The sequence below is a fragment of the Lutra lutra genome, chromosome 14, assembly GCF_902655055.1.
Source record: "Lutra lutra chromosome 14, mLutLut1.2, whole genome shotgun sequence".
NCBI classification, from domain to species: Eukaryota; Metazoa; Chordata; class Mammalia; order Carnivora; family Mustelidae; genus Lutra; species Lutra lutra.
In genome coordinates, this window is record NC_062291.1 from 72714942 (window position 1) to 72733679 (window position 18738).

The 18738-nt window shown below is 46.2% G+C and overlaps 2 protein-coding genes across 15 annotated transcripts in view; both read left to right on the top strand.

Moving 5' to 3' along the window:
- TDRD1 (tudor domain containing 1) overlaps positions 1–8071 on the top strand; it is a 46678-nt gene extending 38607 nt beyond the window's left edge. For 10 of the 11 annotated variants that reach the window (XM_047703528.1, XM_047703523.1, XM_047703530.1 and 7 more), the window contains 4 exons: positions 2202–2369; positions 3166–3393; positions 4425–4471; positions 4553–4944. In XM_047703528.1, coding sequence (XP_047559484.1) covers positions 2202–2369; positions 3166–3393; positions 4425–4471; positions 4553–4645 — 536 coding nt within the window. In that variant the 3' untranslated portion in view covers positions 4646–4944. Of the gene's footprint in view, positions 1–2201; positions 2370–3165; positions 3394–4424; positions 4472–4552; positions 4945–7690 lie in introns of those variants that run through there. The other variant, XM_047703520.1, reaches the window with a different exon arrangement.
- A 6700-nt stretch (positions 8072–14771) lies between these two features.
- VWA2 (von Willebrand factor A domain containing 2) overlaps positions 14772–18738 on the top strand; it is a 46797-nt gene continuing 42830 nt past the window's right edge. For 2 of the 4 annotated variants that reach the window (XM_047702525.1, XM_047702527.1), the window contains exon 1: positions 14772–14899. The gene's annotated coding sequence lies outside the window, so the exon portion shown is untranslated. Of the gene's footprint in view, positions 14900–14924; positions 15312–15873; positions 15907–18738 lie in introns of those variants that run through there. The other 2 variants (XM_047702524.1, XM_047702526.1) reach the window with 2 other exon arrangements.

An 18738-nucleotide genomic window follows, 5' to 3' on the forward strand; every position in this document is an offset into this window, starting at 1 on the left:
TTTTTATTAAGTACTCTCTACCTCCAGCACGGGGTTCGAAGTCACAGCCCAGACATTGAGAGTCTCAAGCCTCACCAACTGAGCCATCGGGGTGCCCCGCTTTTATTGTTTTTTTAAAGCTGTTGATGTTGCGGGTCAAAAGAGAGGTCATTTAGATCCTCCACACTTTGTATTTTTTTCTCCTCTCTAGAACTTTTAGGAATCTCTTCATTCCATGTTTTGAAATCCATGCTGTGACTTGGTTTTAGTTTTTACCATTGTGTTGGACACTTTTAATGGGTGGGCCCTTAAGTCTAGGAATTGATGAGCTTCAGTTTTGGGAAAGTTTTCTGAATGTTTTTTATTCCTATCTTTCATTTTCTGCTCTGTTAGAAACTCCAAATATTTTTTGTAAAGATTTATTTATTTTAGAGGAGGGAGAGGGAGAAGAGAGAATCTCGTGTCAATTCCCCACTGAGCATGGAGTCCCACGTGGGGCTCGATCTCAAGACACTGAGATTATGACCTGAGTTAAAAATCAAGAGTCAGGGGGTGCCTGGGTGGCTCAGTGGGTTGAGCCTCTGCCTTCGGCTCAAGTCATGATCTCAGGATCCTGGGATTGAGCCCCGCATGGGGCTCTCCGCTCAGCGAGGAGCCTGCTTCCCCCTCTCTCTCTGCCTGCCTCTCTGCCTAATTGTGATCTCTCCCTCTCTGTCAAATAGATAAATAAAATCTTAAAAAAAAAATCAGGAGTCAGACCCTTAACTGAGTGAGCTACCCAGGTCCCCCAGGAACTCCAAATAATCTAATATTGAACTTGAAACTCTTCTGCTAAGTTTCCTCTTTTCTCTTTTACCTTTTTTGCTTCTTTTTTCAGGAGATTTCCTCAGTTTTATTTTACAGTATATTGTTTCATTTCTGATACCATTTCTGGTTTTAATAGCTTTTCTGTTTGTCTTTTCAAGTGTGTGTGTCTTTGATACTGACTTGCTCTCATTTCAAGGATGGAAGGCAGTTTGTCTGGGGACGCTAATATCCTTCTTCTAACTGTCCCTGTCTTCTCCCTGTTTCTCTGAGTTCCTGTTCGGTTTGTTCTTCTCTGCTGGAAGCTTTCTTCAAATGTCTGGTGATCCGGGGCGCCTGGGTGGCTCAGTGGGTTAAAGCCTCTGCCTTTGGCTCAGGTCATGATCCTGGGGTCCTGGGATCAAGCCCTGCATCCGCCTCCCTGCTCAGTGGGGAGTCTGCTTCTGTCTCTCTCTCTCTCTCTCTCTCTCTGCCTGCCTCTCTGCCTACTTGTGATCTTTGTCTGTCAAATAAATAAATAAAATCTTTAAAAAAAATATCTGGTGATCCTTCACTGTTCACTTAGGACTGGGCACTTAGGCATTGATTGGAAGCTGCTTTGTGGGCAGAACTTGTGTAGGTGGCCTTCACTGCTGGGCCCTGCTATTACCCTGGGGACTCCAGCTGTTGCTATCTTGAAGTGCATTTGCCTTGGAATGGTTGTCTGCTGCTGTGTGCACAGCTGGTCCGACGGTGTTCTTGGTCAACTTCCTCTGTGCTGCGTCATATTCCTGAGTCCAGTCGTCTGTCTGGTTCATCCTCTCTGGAGAAGAAACCTCCAGTCTTCTGCCCTTGAGTAGGAGCAGATGCCTTGAAATGGGGATGGCATTCTTAGCTTTTATATTAAAACACATGACCATAAAACTGACCATCTTCTTCAGCAACTTTAAAAATAAGTATTATGTGTAAATTTGTTTGTAAACTAAAGTTTATTCAGTTTTCTTGGGAAATAAGTGTGTTTTCTTTACCCAGTCCTCATTTCAGCTCTATTCTTACTACTACTTTGGAATGCGTTGATTATTGGGGCTTGGGGATTTAAGATGCAAAGGAAGATGCTGCTTCCCCGTAGCCAGCTTTGGTTGAGCTCTGCTAAACCATTTCCATTCCTACCATCTGCTTTCCAGCTTCCAATATCATCTTTTTTTCTCTCTTGTCCTCTCTCCTTGTGGTTCTGTGCCTTTTTCTTTTTATTCACATAATTGTCTTTTTAGTAGGATCTGGAAGGAGTGGAGGTGATACTTTGGCTTTATCTGGACTCTAACCAGAAGTGTTGGCATGAATTTCTCACTAATGTAAATGTAACTGTGAATAACTGTCTTGAAGGGAGGGAGGAAGTCATTGCATGTAACTTCTCACGTGAGGTTGCGTTATATTTTCAGGTGACGACTTCTGGTACCGTGCCATTGTTCTGGGGACATCAGATGCTGATGTGAAAGTACTCTATGCAGACTATGGGAACACTGAAATTCTGCCTCTTTCCAGAGTGCAGCCAATTTCCACCAGCCACCTGGAGCTTCCTTTCCAAATTATTAAATGTTCGCTTGAAGGTAGTCAAGTCACTTTGCGATTGGGATAGCTGTGTGATTTTTTTTCTCCTGTTTTATAGCCCTATGTCTGAATCAAATGGGCATTTCAGTAACTGCCTAGATTTCTAAATATCAAACAGAGTTTAGGGGGAAAAAAAAACAAACCTATGTTTCATCCTTTATTTCATTCTCAAAAAATTACATTGTCAGCCCATTGTTGTTTGGAGATTAGGTTTGGCCACAGGTTGCACTGCTGAAGTGGCCAGGGCTGGGGGACCTGGGCTGTCTGACCCTTCCCTAAAGGCCCCTCCATTCTGTCACGGCGCTCTCTTGAGAGGCTTGAGATGACACCATTTGGGACTTCTTTACTGTGTACTGTATCTTCACAAGTTCAGTTCTTCAGCTGGTGTTTGAATAAAATGCTAAAGTAGCTTTTCACCCTTACTTGTGATTTCATTACCTAGTGGTCCCAGCAGATGAGCGCTTACTCAGTGCCTCAGAGTCTGCTTTGGTTTTGACTCGGGGAGAGAGTTGAAACATTTTATTGTTTGCTTCTCCCGTTATAATGGACACATGTCCATGGCAGCCGGCCATTGTCTGTTTACGCCCTCTTGACCTAGATTAGTGTTTGACACATAATAGGGGTCAGGGAGTATCTGTTGAGTGATTTTTTTAAATGCAACAGCAGTAGTACATCAGAGCATACCTAAGCCCAGCCAAAGAAAGTAAGACTTTCGTTTATTGTCTTTAGACGATATATGTGAATATTTATCTTGTTTTAAGGGACTCGAAGATTAATATTCAGTTGTTTTCCCAGGACTAATGGAATTGAATGGAAGCTGCTCTCAATTAATCGTAGAACTACTAAAAAATTTCATGTTGAATCAGAGCGTGATGCTTTCTGTAAAAGGAGTTATCAAGAATGTCCATACAGTGTTGGTTGAGAAATGTTCTGAAAATGGAACTATCAATATAGCTGAAAAGCTGGTGACCTATGGTCTGGCTAAAAACATCACATCTAAAAAGCAAAGTGCTTTATGTACAGGTATTTTTTCAAGTTTAATTAATGACAGACGTAAGTGTAATTAAGAACAGATGTAATCAATGTAGGTGACCTGGCTTTTCCTTACTCTCTGTGGTCATGTTCCCTTTGTTCTCCCCCTTTGCGAATCCAGTGGCAAGGTGCGACTCACATTGCCACCTCAGGGGACCCACTGGATAGAAGCAGGCCTCTCAGGCCAGATTTTCCTTAGCTTAGCCTCAGCAGCATTTCTTTCTTTCTTTCTTTCTTTTTTTTTAAGATTTTATTTATTTATTTGTCAGAGAGAATGAGCACAGGCAGACAGAGTGGCAGGCAGAGGCAGAGGGAGAAGCAGGCTCCCCGCCGAGCAAGGATCCCAGGACACTGGGATCATGACCTGAGCCGAAGGCAGCGGCTTAACCAGCTGAGCCACGCAGGCGTCCCAGCATTTTTTTTTTTTAAGATTTTATTTATTTGACAGAGATCACAAGTAGGCAGAGAGGCAGGCAGAGAGAGAGGGGAAGAAGCAGGCTCCCCGCTGAGCAGAGAGCCCGATGTGGGGCTCGATCCCAGGACCCTGGGATCATGACCTGAGCCAAAGGCAGAGGCTTTAACCCACTGAGCCACCCAGGCGCCCCCGTCCCAGCATTTCTGATCACATTAGTGATAGCATTGATACTGAGAGCTTTAGAAATGGCTAGTATTCAGAATTACTTCCAACTTACTTTCAATCCTGAGCAAAGTGAAGAGTTTGTATTTTTGAGATTGGATCTTACAGATATCTCATAAGATGATTATTTGGTAGGCCCTCGCTTGGCCAAAGAGATAACCCCATTTTTGATAGGCAAAAGTCCTAAAATCTTGGAGATGGGGCATTAATTTGGTAAAACCCAGGGTGCAGTAGTAGGAAATACTAAAACCCAAATGAGAAGGTAATCGATCAAGTCTTTCATAGTTAGAACCCACACCTCAGAGGCAGAGCTGTGTATAGTCAGATTCCTCTGTTTGTTACTTATGGTGTATATTCTCTAATGGCTTTTTGTATTTGCTTCTAGAAAAGACCTGCAGGATGAATTGCTGTTGCACAGAGTTACAGAAACAAGTGGGTAGAATTTCCTTGAAGTGAAATTGTACTCCTTACATTTTTAGAAATGAAATAATGCTATTTTTTCTTCACCCGTAGGTTGAAAAACATGAACAGATTCTTCTCTTCCTCTTAAACAATCCAACCAATCAAAATAAATTTATTGAAATGAAAAAATTGTTAAAAAGTTAAGTAAGTTAAACTTGATGTTTTCACCGCTTCTGTAACCATCACCAGAACATCTCTAGGCATGTTGGGGTAGAACTGATGATGTGTTCTTTATTTTGTGATCTGGTGATCTGAGGTCTAGTTGTAATGTTTTTGCTGTCTTGCTGGGTTTAATTCAACCATCTTACTTTGGCTCTGCTAATGGGACCGAGTCTGGGGTGTTCAGGGTGCAACGACTCACCTTACTGTTGTTTGGTCCTGAGCGGTCATGTTACTGATAACATGGAGGGACTTGTAAAAATTGTTGTGAGATAAAGTTTTGCCTCAAATTCTTTGTGTCTGCATGTGAATTTTTTTTTAAAATATTTTATTTATCTGACAGAGATCACAAGTATACAGAGAGGCAGGCAGAGAGAGGGGGAAGCAGTCTCCCTGCTGAGCAGAGAGCCTGATGCAGGGCTCGATCCCAGGAGCCCAGGATCATGACCTGAGCCAAAGGCAGAGGCTTACCCCCTTGAGCCACCTAGGTGCCCCAGGAAGATTTATTTATTGGAGAAAGAGAGCACACAGAAGTGGAATAGGGAGGATCAGAGGGAGAGGGAGAGAATCTCAAGAAAACTCCCCACTGAGTGCAGAGCCCAACACAGGGCTTGATCTTAAACCCTGAGATCATGACTTGAGCCAAAACCAAGAGTCAGGCACTTAATCCAGGCGCCCCTGTTTAGCACTTTTGGTGAAGAGCACTAAGGGGCCAAGAATGGAAAATGGGCTGCACTGATAGTGTATTTCATTTCCAAACGAAACCTCCTCTGCTTTGGCCGTGGTGATTCTAGTGCTTACAGACCATCACTCTTGAGTTGTAAACAACAGTTCTCCCACTGTTTTACTGTCTGGGATGCTTTGTTCCAAGATAGAGCTCAGAAAGTACTTCGTGGTCAGTAGCCAATTAGAATTTGATTGAAAAGAAATTGTCCTTCCTGCTTTGTCTAATTGATATAATTCCAGCCAAAAGCAGGGGGTCTTTTGATTTAGTTCCTCTGTGCACTCTTGGCTGAATGAAGCCCTGCCTGTGAGCCCACTTGCAGAGCCCACTTACCGCTCTGGACGGTACCGCCCTCTGTTGGCGGGCACGGGAGCTAGCAAGCAGGTGCTTGCAGTGTCCGTCTTCTCCACGCCGTCAGGCACAAGCGTATTGTTTCTAAGAAAGTACAGCTGAGTTCAGAGGGTCCCTAACACTGGAGCAACAGTTCTGAGCCTCCTGATGGGTTTTCTTTACAAGTTTTGTGTTATTTCTAATAAGGGATGACTTACATTGTTAGTTACAACCTTTAGTCCTTGTTAATGCATTCAGTTTCAATACTGACTGCTGTCTTGTGTGCTTGAGTTTAAAATCATAAATTTAAAAATTTTAAAGGTAAAATCTTAATTTAATAATAACTTCATAGATTAAGGGACATGCAATGACATGAACTTCTGGAATTTAGTTCTAGTGCCAAATCATCATAATTTTTGTGTCTTTTTCATAAGGGTTTTAAAAGTGCTCTCACAAGATGAAAGCTGGGTTTTCTTTTGTTTCCACATAGGTTGAAGACCTTGCTTTTAAAAAAAAAACAAAAACTAAAGCATAGTAGTTGAACTAGCATTTCCTTTCCTGTGGGAATACATATTTTATCCACATTTAAATATAGCAAAACACCCTATATATTATTTTAAAAGCATTTGAACATCTAGTCACATATTCGATCATTACAATACCCCTGAGAAGAAAGCAGACCCCATTTTATTTTTTTTAAGATTTTATTCATTTAGGGACGCCTGGGTGGCTCAGTTGGTTGAGCGGCTGCTTTTGGTTCGGGTCATGATCCCAGAGTCCTGGGATCGAGTCCCGCATGGGGCTCCTTGCTCGGTGGGGAGCCTGCTTCTCCCTCTGCCTCTGCCTGCCACTCTATCTGCCTGTGCTCACTCTTGCTCTCTCTCTCTCTCTCTGACAAATAAATAAATAAAATCTTTAAAAAAAAAAAGATTTTATTCATTTATTTGACAGAGATCACATGTAGGCAGAGAGGCAGGCAGAGAGAGAGGGAGAAGCAGGCTCCCCGCTGAGCAGAGAGCCCGATGTGGGGCTCGATCCTAGGACCCCGGGATCAAGATCCCAGTCGAAGGCAGAGGCTTTAACCCACTAAGCCATCCAGGCGCCCCCAGACCCCATTTTATAGATGAGGCTGAGACTCTGAGAGGTTGCATGGCTGCACCAGATCTCTCTCTCTCTCTTCCCCTGCCCCCCCCAACACAGGGAACCAGGTCTTAGACCCCACGCTGCTCTCTCTGCTACAGTGTCCTTAGATCAGTTCTGGAAGGCATGGAACCCCAAGGGATTATATTAGAAAAAATTACATACATGCTTGTTTAAGCATATCTGCTTCATTTTGGTGAAAGTGTAGTTGAATATGTACTCTCTTAAATTGTTCTTCCTGGATACAGAGAAAATACATTTCAAATTTAAGTGTTCGGTCTTTTCTGGAGAAATCTGTTAATAACTGTAAAATGGCCCCACTAGGAGTGCTATGGTGATGACAACAGAAAGCTGTTACCTGGGGCTCAGACATGATAAACAAGTACTTCAGCACACATGTTAATAGAACGTTTTCCATCTGAAGGAGAGTGCGGCTGTGTTTCACATTCGGCGAGGGGAGTACAAATGGTTGTAGCTAACTTGCATGCGTAGCTCTTGGGGGGGTGAATTACGTGAATGTGTTACTTTCAGTTCAAAGTGATTCTTGGGTTTGCTTGCACTTAAGATAGAAAGTAAGAACTAGGGGTGTCTGGGTGGCTCAGTGGGTTAAAGCCTCTGCCTTCGGCTCAGGTCATGATCCCGGGGTCCTGGGATCAAGCCCCCGAATTGGGCTCCCTGCTCAGCAGGGAGCCTGCTTCCCTCTCTCTCTCTGCCTGCCTCTCTGCCTACTTGTGATATCTCTGTCAAATAAATAAATAAAATCTTTAAAAAAAAAAAAAAAACTATAGCAACAGTTTGTAAATAAGGTATAATGGGGGTTGATTCTTCTCTTTCAGAAGCAGTTTCTCTCCGAGATGGTCACTTAGGAGAAAGGAGACCTCGAAGGCCGGCCTTCCAGCATGGCCTCTTGAGGCTTTGATTGGCGGTGTTGTCTCCCGAGCCGCCACTCTTGTTTGCTAGCCACTCTTCTATTAGGTTGGGCGGTTTGATTTTTCCCTCTGAGTTCTGCCTCCCAAATAAATAAGTCTTGCATGAAAGTTTCATACCACATTCATGGGGGACATTGGGAAGGGATACATGGGGGCTTTCTACTGTATATAAAAATTTTTAGGACTTAAAGGTACTGAAGAAAATATGGCTCCATGTTACTAGCAGATAAATCTAGTTGATGTTTTATTTTTTTTAATTTTTCTCTCTGTTTGAAAAGCTTCAAATAAAACTGTCCTTGTCTGCCTCTTTCACTTAATAAATGCTCTTTGGCTTGTTGTTCCTTCAGTCCTGGTTCTTCTTTTCCTGTCCACTCTGAGCTCATCAACTTCCTTCTCTCCATCCTGACTCGGATCTTTTTTCCTTTGGCCTTTGGGCACGAGGTCTGTCTGTGGGCTCTCAGCCACTCCAAGGGGGAAGGAACTTTATCTTTTCTGCTCCTGCCATCCATACACTTCCAAATCTGTAGCCACTTAGACTTGTTATTGTAGGTAGAATCTGCATTTCCTGAAATACAAATATAGTTAACAATGAAGTTAGAGTATGTAATTTTCTTTTTTTATTTTTTAGATTTTATTTATTTGCCAGAGAGATAGAAAGCAGAAGTAGGCAGAGCAGCAGGGAGAGGGAGAAGCAGGCTCTCTGCTGAGCAGGGAGCCCGATGTGGGGCTCGATCCCAGGACCCTGGGATCATGACCTGAGCCAAAGGCAGACACTTAACTGAGCCACCTAGGCATCCCTAGAGTTTGTAATTTTCTTGAAACACATAAAGTAACCTTAGTTTCCACTAAACTCACGTGCAGAATCATGGACCAGCTGACTTTCCTGCTAACCTGTAAATTTCTGTTTGGGAATTTTTCCATGATTTAAGTATCAGACTCTGATAAACCTAAGTTGTTGTCACAAACTCGAAGAAGAAAATACTTTTTTTTTTCTTTTTTGCTTTTACTGGTAACATGTCAGCCAGATTATATGGAATTTTTCCTCATGTAAAAAGTTGTTCAAATATTGATGAGCTTTTATTCAATGATCATGTACTCTGTTTTGCTCAAAATCCTTTCACTTCTTCAGCCTTGTGTTCTCATGGCCATTGTTTTGATAACTTCCTTTTCTTACCTGTACATACGGGGAGCAGTGGATGCTTAATTTGTACATTCTCAGTTTAATTCCAGCCATCATGAAAATGTAGGTGAAAACTATGGAATCACAAAATTGGCCTTTTTGTTGTGGAATATTAGAGAAGCAAGTCAAAGAACATCTTAAAAAAAAAATCTAAGTCCCAGTTTCTCAGATTCCAAGGTTTTATATGCTCCTGGAAATCTGAATACAAGAAGTTTAATTAAATGGATTCAATATGATTTGGTGGTTCAGCTCTTTGTCTTGTCCCCCAGAAGAGACAAATGCTATTTGTAGCACTAGTTTCACAAGTAGAGATCTGGATTAGTTTTATATAATCCTCTACTGCACCTACTTTAATTAGCATTAATTAACAGTCAAGTATTTATTGACCTCTCTCTACTTGCCTGGGATCGAGGTAGGTGTGCTGTGTTCATTAGGGTCATGAACGATCTGTCACACCTGCTGGTGTTGGTGTTCAGTTTCCCTCGATATATGTAGTTCAGTCAGATAAGTACAATATTGCTGAAGCTATGTAACCAAACTATCCCTTGGCAGACGCCATGTAAATATTGAGATAAAGGCGTGTGTGGAGGTATATTCAATATGCCTTTTCTCAGTTGGGAGTCTTCTGCCTGGAGCAGCTAGAAATGTGAAAGTCACAGAACTGTGAGTGAGCATCATAAATATGCTGAACTTGAGCTCTCCTGCTGTACAGTAAGCGCTTCAGAAAACCAGGAGGCAAGGATCCTTTTCTGCAGGGCCCTAAACGGATTCCAGGAGAGGAATTCAGTGGTCATGAGGCTTGCTACTGGGCGGCTGGCAGCCCAGAGCAGGAAACCATTAGTGTAACTGGTGGGCTCATCACTGACACAGCTCCTGCCAGGACTGGGCAAACGGATACCATGTGGGGCAGGCGGAGAGTAGCCTGGAGGCTGCTCACCAGAGCACGTGGTTCCGTAGCTGGTCAGGATGCTCAAGGATGGCTTTTGCTTTGTTTTTCCAGGTGAAAGGAACTGGAGGACAGCCTGCGGTTCCACACATGCAGTTAAGAGTCCTAGGGTGATTTTACCAGAATGAAAGCGAGGCTTGGTTAGAGTAAGACGACCGCATGTCTCTGCAGGGCAGGAGCAGCAGAGGCTCACCCAAGGATCTGCTGATGGGTTTTCTGCTGCCCTGAATGCTGTTCAAGTTCCCGTTTAGGCACTGCTGTCCATCTTCCCTAGGAAGCCTCTCAAACCTCAGCTGTAGCTTTCAGAGAACCTGAAATTGGTTTCGTTGAAGATTTGAGCTGCCCAGCCTCAGCCATTTTCCTGCACTTTCCTTTGTACCTTGAGACGCTGAGGTGGTGCCACTTTTAAGACCTTGTAGTGATAAGCCTTCCAGGAAGTGAGGCAGACTGAGACTTATAAGTCAGAAGCCCTCCTGCCCCCAAGGGTATGCCGAGATACAACCAACACAGTAAGGCAGTCATCCAGGTGTGAAAACTGAAGCTACAAAATTTGGAAGTATGGGCAGTTTGAAGGAGGAGAGTGCTTACAGTTTTGGCTGTTCAAATGACTGAAGGTTGTTACCCAAGCCCTTGCCTTTGGTGACATCCCATATTTCCTTGATTCAGCCAGAAAGCATCACATTTCCCCAAAAGCAATTCCAATAACCTTGTGGATGATTCATCCCCATGTCTAAAGGAGTTGGGTTGTTTGCTTTAACCTTTAGAGCAGTTGGTGCCTACCCCAAAACAAACGGTCTTTGGTTTTGAGATGCAGCATTTCCATTCTTCATGTCCCCCTGCACAACTTTGTTCTCTAACTGCCTTGCCTCCATGGTTCTTGCTCTGGCTTAATGTACCCCTTATGGAGCACTTGAGAATCAGGCCCTTTTCCTCTCAGATGGTTTCTTGGCCATTTAAATACCCACTGTTCTTTGATTTCTTGAGATGGTTCTGGGAAGTCCCCTTTTGCAGCTCTATAACCTATTCTCCATTGGGGTCTTTTCATGCATGTTCTGCCTTGCTTTCATCATTTGGGGGGCTAGGTGCAAAGAATTTGGGGCTTCCATAGGTTTGGGAACCATTGCACTCATGAACCTTTAATTCTGTAGGCCAGAAAACCAGGCAAACATTAAGCATCACAAAGCCAGTAGGTAGCAGAGCTGGATCGGGAACCCCAGATTCCCTCACTTCCAAAGAGGTGGTCATTCCACAACACTGGGTGTCACCCACTATGTATGGCTGAGTGCTGATGTCCCCAGTTAATCTCTGCACGAAACTCCTAGTCTTCATGCCTTGTGTGTTCCCGGAGACACGCTGTATAGTGCAGCTCATGCAGAGAAAGGGCCTTTGTGCATAGAGCTAGCAAGCATTGAGGCTACAAAGATGAAGAAGGTCAAGTGTTTGAAAGCAAGGAGCTCACAGACTCTTTGGGATGATGGTCCTTCATAATGCCTTTATTTTTTAAATGTCCACAAATCTTCACAAAGGAGGGTTTGCTGTGGGTGACAGATAGTAGCTGCCCCGCTTCTCTTTGTGTAAAAAACCTCCGCCCCTTCCACTCTCCATAGCCTGGGCCACCTGCCTTTCCCTCTTCCCTGCACGCACTTCTGCTAGATCTGATAGGCATCTAGGGCAAACTATACTTTGATGTGAAGGAGTTTGAAGCAACCGGTATCTCCACCAGTACTTAGAGTTTTTGTCCTTTACTTCTTAACCATGGAATGAAAATGTGAAACGCCCCCTCCAGTTACAGCCATCAAACTGACAGGAACATACAGAATTGAAATCTGACTTAGACGTCTAAGGCAAACCTGGTTAGGTAAAGGTTTGCTGGTAAATATTAGCTTAGCAAACAATCACAACAGGTCGGGGAGAGGGCTGTCTGCTGAGAAATTTCCACTTTTGGCAGGACTTGTTCTGCCCTTCTCAAAACGTCCGGAGTGACACAGGCCACTCACCACATGTGCCTATTGGACATTTAAAATGTGGCTAGTCCAAACTGAGATGTGCTAAACATGTAAAACACGGGATTCTGAAGACTTTGTATAAAATATCTTTTACGCTGGTTACACACGATATTTGTTACACAAGATCTGCTGGGCTATTAAGTTTACCTGTTCGTTCCACTTTTTTTTTTTTCAAAGATTTTATTTATTTATTTGACAGCACGCAATCACAAGCAGGCAGAGAGGGAGGCAGAGAGAGAGGGTGAAGCCGGCTCCCCACTGAGCAGAGAGCCCAACAAGGGGCTTGGTCCCAGGACCCTGGGATCACAACCCGAGCCAAAGGCAGAGGCCTTAGCCCACTGAGCCACCCAGGCACCCCTGTTCTTTCCACTTTTTTTTTTAAGGTTTTATTTATTTATTTGACAGAGAGAGTGATCACAAGTAGGCAGAGAGAGAGAGGGGGAAGCAGGCTCCCTGCTTAACAGAGATCCCGATGTAGGGCTCGATCCCAGGACGCTGAGATCATGACCTGAGCTGAAGGCAGAGGCTTAACCCACTGAGCCACCCAGGTGCCCCTGTTCTTTCCACTTCTTAAATGTGGCTTCTGGAACATTTAAAATGAGATTTTTGGCTTGCATTACATTTGAGACCATGCGCACTCTGATATAGAGAGGAACCCCTCCCCCCCATTCGGCCAAGTATTTAAACCTGCTGCTAAATTCCCTAGCACAGGTGCTCCTGCATTGCTAATGCGCTACGTTTTTACAGTAGGGTGCTCAGTAAGTGTTACTGTAAGGAATTAGGTGAAAAATGAGTCTCTTCTCCCCCACTTTTTTTTTAAAGATTTTATTTATTTGTCAGAGCACAAGCAGGCAGAGCGGCAGGCAGAGGCAGAAAGAGAAGCAGACTCCCCACTGAGCAAGGAGCCCGATTCGGGGCTCGATCCCAGGACCCTGGGATCATGACCTGAGCCGAAGGCAGTGGCTTAACCAACTGAGTCACCCACGCGTCCCTCTTCTCCCCCACTTCTTTGAAGCTTGCAACATTTACTTACCACAGGTGGCTTTCACTGGAAACTTAATATTAGGAATCTTGGAAGCCAACCCAGAATCAGAAAAAGTGGAACGTTTTTAGAATTTATATTAGAGGTTTTGAGAGTGAGAGCAGTTGGAGAGGGAGAAGCAGGATCCTTCTGAGAAGAACCCTGGGATCATGACCTGAGCCAAAGGCAGCGCCTTAACTGACTGAGTTACCCAGGTGCCTAGAATTTTTTTTTTTTAAAGGAAAAACGGGGGACGCCTGGGTGGCTCAGTTGGTTGGACGACTGCCTTCGGCTCAGGTCATGATCCCGGAATCCCGGGATCGAGTCCCACATCAGGCTCCCAGCTCCATGGGGAGTCTGCTTCTCCCTCTGACCTTCTCCTAGCTCATGCTCTCTCTCACTGTCTCTCTCTCAAATAAATAAATAAAATCTTAAAAAAAAAAGGAAAAACGGGGCACCTGAGTGGCTCAGTCGTTGGGTGTCTGCCTTGGGCTCAGGTCATATCCCACAGTCCTAGAATCAAGCCTTGTGTGGAGGTGGAGCTCCCTGCTCGGCCGGAGGTCTGCTTCTCCCTCTCCCTCTCCCCCTGCTTGTGTTCCCTCTCTCGCTGTCTCTCTGTCAAATAAAATCCTAACCAAAAAAAGGGGGGGGGATAAAAAAGTTAGTCCTCAGAACTGACATTTTTAAGAATAATGGGGGAAGAGGTATGGAAAAGAGGAAACAGGTTGCTCTTCCTGGAGGGCAGTTTGACAATACACATAAAAAGCCTTAAATTGCATGTATCCTATAGTCCAGGAATTTACTTTTTTTGCCGTTTAGTCCAAGTAAGTAAGTAGACAAAAGCAGAAATACCTAATTGCATGATTAAAAGTTAATGCTCCAACAAGAGGTTAAATACACTAGAACGTTAAGTAGTGGCTAAAAGCATTAGATGTTCAAGAAGAGAAAAGCTGGTTATGTTACAGTATGTATGGGCTGAACTGAAAATGTAAACTTTTATGTAAACTTACTGGAAGAGCATTCACCATGATGATAGCAGTGATTATCTCTGGGTGGTGGAATAGGTGTGGTTCTGCAAGTTCCTTACTGGCATTTTCTTTTTTTGCAATGAGCACCCTTTACTGATGAAGTATGAAAACTACAGATGATGGGGCGCCTGGGTGGCTCAGTGGGTTAAAGCCTCTGCCTTCAGCTCTGGTCATGATCCCAGGGTCCTGGGATCGAGCCCCACACATCCAGCGCCACACAGGGCTCTCTGCTCCGCAGGGAGCCTGCTTCCCTCTCTCTCTGCCTGCCTCTGCCTGCTTGTGATCTCTCTCTGTCAAATAAAAAAAACGGATCTTAGGAAAAAAACAACAACAACAAAAAACTACAGATGATGTAGGAATAGCCAACACTTATTTAACACTTACTGTTTATAAGCATTGTACCCTTTTGTTTGCTGGCGTCTGATTTTTAAAAATCCAGCACCTGCTAGGCTTAACCGAGGACGCTGGCCAGAGAGGCGTGCGTATTACCTCCCACCTGCAATAGCACAGGCAGGTAAACGGCCATTGCCATGACAAATAAAATTGGTGCCAAAGTCAACATTTTCGCATGGGTCTGAGCCATAAATCCTGCGGAGTCGACAGCGGGTGGCACAGTGCTCCCCGCTCCACCGCTGGGAGACCCGGAGACCCGCGCAGAACTAAGTACTTTTATTTGCCTCCCAGGCCAACGCGGTGTTTAAAAAACGCGAGAAGGGGTGCGGGCACAGGTCCCAGAAGCGCCTGATGCACCTCCCACGGCCCGCGCCGCGCTCGCCGCCTCCCTTTGGTGAAGCTACAGGTGTCCCACGTGGCTCCCACCCCGGGCGCCCCTCCTGCGGGCCTGCAGCGCCCCCTGGCCCGAGCCGAGCCCGAGGGCCAGCAGAGCGGCCTCGGCGCCCGCGTCCCGCCACGCGCTCCCCGCCGCGCTCGTCCCGGTGAGTCCGAGCTCGGAGCCCGGGCGCCCCGGCCCCCGCCGGTGGCCTCGGGAGGGGCGCCGATTACCTGCTCGCGCTCTCGAGGTGGGGATGCGCGGCTCCCAGCCGTCCCTCCCAGCAGCGCTGACCCGGTGCTGCCCCGCGTGGACGCGGCGGCCGGGCGGCGTTGCGGGCTTTGTTCGGCTTTGTTTGCGCCGCACCTGAGCTCGGCCGCGAGGCCCGCGCGCTGCTCCGGGAGGGAAGCCGGCGTCCCGGGAAGAGCGCACCTGGCGTACGCCGCCTCCCGGCTCCCGCCAACCGCCCCGGCAGAGCCGGCCCCGGGTCTTGGGACGGGGCGTGCGGCGGGCCCAAGAGCGGGCTCTCCCTTGGGTCCGCGGCACGGGGTCGCAGAACCGAGGGGCGCGGAGCAGAGGTAAGGGAAGAGGGCTCGGCGGCTGTGGGTGGAGGAGGGAACCACGTTTTAAAGCCGACCTCCTTGGCACGGTCGCAGTGTCAACCTGGAGACTTCGGAAGGGGACATGCCTAAGCTTCCCCCCAACCCCCGCCCGCGGCCTTTTTCAGGGCATATGCTGGTGTTAAGGTGACTCTGTGCAATTTTCTCAGCAGTGAAGTGTCCCCAACGAAGCCTCTGCCAGTAGAACCCTAGAAGGGCCGGTTGCCCACAGACTTGCCCCTGGGCAATGGGAAGTCTAGGGGGATTTGTGTTGATTTTACGTACTGGAATCCCCCACCCCACCTGCTTCCTGCATTTCTCCTTCTGGGGGCTGCACACTTGGTCACCACCTGGGACCGTAAATGGAAGGGTATCAGAATTGCACCTTTGAAACTTGCCGGGTGGCATTGATTTAAAAACATGGTGGGCATCCAGGCAGGAAAGAAGGGAGGTGGCACCTTCCTGCCCAGGTGGAATCTGTGGCTCTCCAGCCAAGAAGGGCCTTTCCCTATTTCCTTCCCCCCCAACAGGCTCTGGTCCTCTGAAATGAATCAGAGATGCCATGTTTTTACAGGTGAGGAAACAGACCTAGAGAGGGCAAAAGAATGCCCCAAGAGTGAATGAGAGGGCCCCTAGGAACACAGATTCCTGGGTTTTTAATGAGCTGGATAAATGGCACAGTCATTAATTGGCAAGTGATGACATTAGGGATAAATGGGTGAAATTACAAGAGCATTTTGTTACTGATGCTCCCGTCTTGTGTGTATCTTACAGAGTATTTTCATTGTATTCCCAATACCTGGCAGGGTGCTGGGCACAGAGCAGATGCTTGCTAGTTTTTGTCGAATAGATGAAATTTCATGTAATTATATCATTGGAAGTTTCAGCAACATTGTGAGGGGTTTTAGAGCAGTGGTCCTCAAACTTTTGTACTTCTGCATGTCACAGATCCGTTTTAAAAAAGTTTCCATCAGGAGTGTAACAACATTTTTAAATTTTCTATCAACTTTTAATTTTATCCCACAAGAATTTTCTTTTTCTTTTTTTGCAAATAAATCCCTCCCTTCATCCCCAAGGCTAGTGGAGGTCTCTTGGGGATGCTGCACAAGGAGGGGGGTGTCTGTCCTACCCTAGCTTCTACATCAGGCCTGCTCCCTGGGACAGCTGAATACACTTGAAGTCCCTTTCTTTTGTTTACTGTTCATCTTGTAAACAGCTCCAGGCCTCCTTTCCCATCCACAGAATTACCAGCTGGCCTGCCCTCAGTGTGGTTACTGTCCCGGATCCCTCCTTTCTTTCCCTAATCCTGAGTCCCTCCTCTTCACTGGGATTTCCCTGCTCTCCATGTAGGAAACTTTGCCCTCACTCGGGGCACTTTTGTATTGTGGTCTCATGTGATCCCGGCATCAACCTTTTCAGGTAAATAGGATGAGTGATGTCGCCCTCATTTTTGAGGGAAGGAAATTGAAAGACTGAAGAGAAGGGATTTACTGAGAGGCTCATTCGTGGGCTTCACAAGGTGCAATTGCTCTTTGGCCTTGGGTCCCAACTTCTACAAGACCATTTTTCTCATGTAGAAAAGTAGAAACGATCGTGTCTGCTCTGTGGGTGTTAAATGAAATTAACTTATTAAATGTAATAATTCTTGGGGCGCCTGGGTGGCTCAGTGGGTTAAAGCCTCTGCTTTCGGCTCAGGTCATGGTCTCAGGGTCCTGGGACCAAGCCCCGAGTTGGGCTCTCTGCTCATCGGGGAGCCTGCTTCCCCTTCTCTCTCTGCCTGCCTCTCTGCCTACTTGCGATCTCTGTCTGTCAAATAAATAAATAAAATCTTTAAAAAAAAAAAAACAGATTGTTTTAACAGATTGTTCTAACAATCTAACAGATTGTTCTAACAATCCTTTTGGAGGGAGCATGACTTTCCCTGGTCAGCTTTTAAAACCCTTTCCCTGCTCTATCAAGCTAGAAACGTGTGGTCCACTTCCCTGGGCCTGAGCCAAGTGTTTTGCCAAAAGGCCAAGGAAGGTGACTGTTACAGTGAAAGACACCAAGGGCTTCCTGGCTCCAGGCTTTTACCTCCAATTTTAAAGTCTTCCTGTTCAGGTGTTGCCTGTTCTTGTAAAGGGCTCCGATTTCCATCCCGCTGTTTGAGAGGAGGCTGCCGAGGGCTAATCTAATTAATATTTAGGGTTGGCATTGCATTTTGTAAGGAGGTAGAAGGGGTTTCCTTTTTCATTTCAAACTTATTTCCAATCATGGAGGAGAAGGCAGGCATTGTCCTGCAAAACTACCTCCAGCTCTTGCCAGTCCGGCCCTTTGTTTTCAAAAAGTAGCCTTGTGGGGCGCCTGGGTGGCTCAGTGGGTTACAGCCTCTGCCTTCGGCTCAGGTCATGATCCCAGGGTCCTGGGATCAAGCCCCACATCGGGCTCTCTGCTCAGCGGGGAGCCTGCTTCCTCCTCTCTCTCTGCCTGCCTCTCTGCCTACTTGTGATCTCTGTCTGTCAAATAAATAAGTAAAATCTTTAAAAAAAAAAAAAAAGTAGCCTTGTTTTGGCCTCCGCTTCTTCCTGTGTCAGGGTCCGTGTCATCCTGGTGTTTTGTGGAGCCCTGCGGCCAGCTTCCCGGTGCTGCAGGTGCTGTGTGGCACCGGAAGATGGAGGGGGTGGTGAAAAGCAGCTGAGTCCCTGTGGGAGCGCCCCAGGAGCCCGGGATCCTGTGGGCTTCGCATGGGTAGTGGAACAGAAAGGAACAGATGACGAGTGAGGCGTTTGCAATGGAAAAGGCTTGACGAGGCTTACCGGAGATGGAAGGATCCGTTTCTGCCTGGGGATGTAGACCACTCCTGACTACTTTGCTCAAGAATGCGGGGAGTTCTGGAAATCTTCTCACGTTATGTGCTGAGTGTGGGAGTTGCTGGCAGGTATTAGCTTGTGGAAAACTGCCGAAGGGTGGATTCAGGTGGCAGATTTTTAATTATGCTTCTGTTCCTTTACCTTCATCTTCCAGGATCAAGAAGGGGATGGGTGGAAGAGATCACTGGGAGGCTAGACGGAGTCTGATCCGCTGATTAGCTGTGTCACCTGCGGCAAAACAACTTTTCCGTGCCTCCGTTTTCTCATCTGTAAAATGGGGAAAACATAGTCGCCGGCTGGCTGCGAGGATCAAGAGGGGGAAGGCACAGTGAGGACCCCAGTACCAGGCACATGGTGTATTTACCGCTCACTAGATGGTGGTAGCTGTTGGATTTTTACTATGCAGTTCATCCTTTTTTAAAAAAGTTTTTAGATGCAGGGTTGTATGTAGAATGTGGAATTAGTACCACAAGCAGGTGTGGGGTGTGGGGGTCGGGGGGGAGACTGAAAGTTTGAGATGACGGATGGGACAGACAGTAGCGAGTGCAGTTACTACT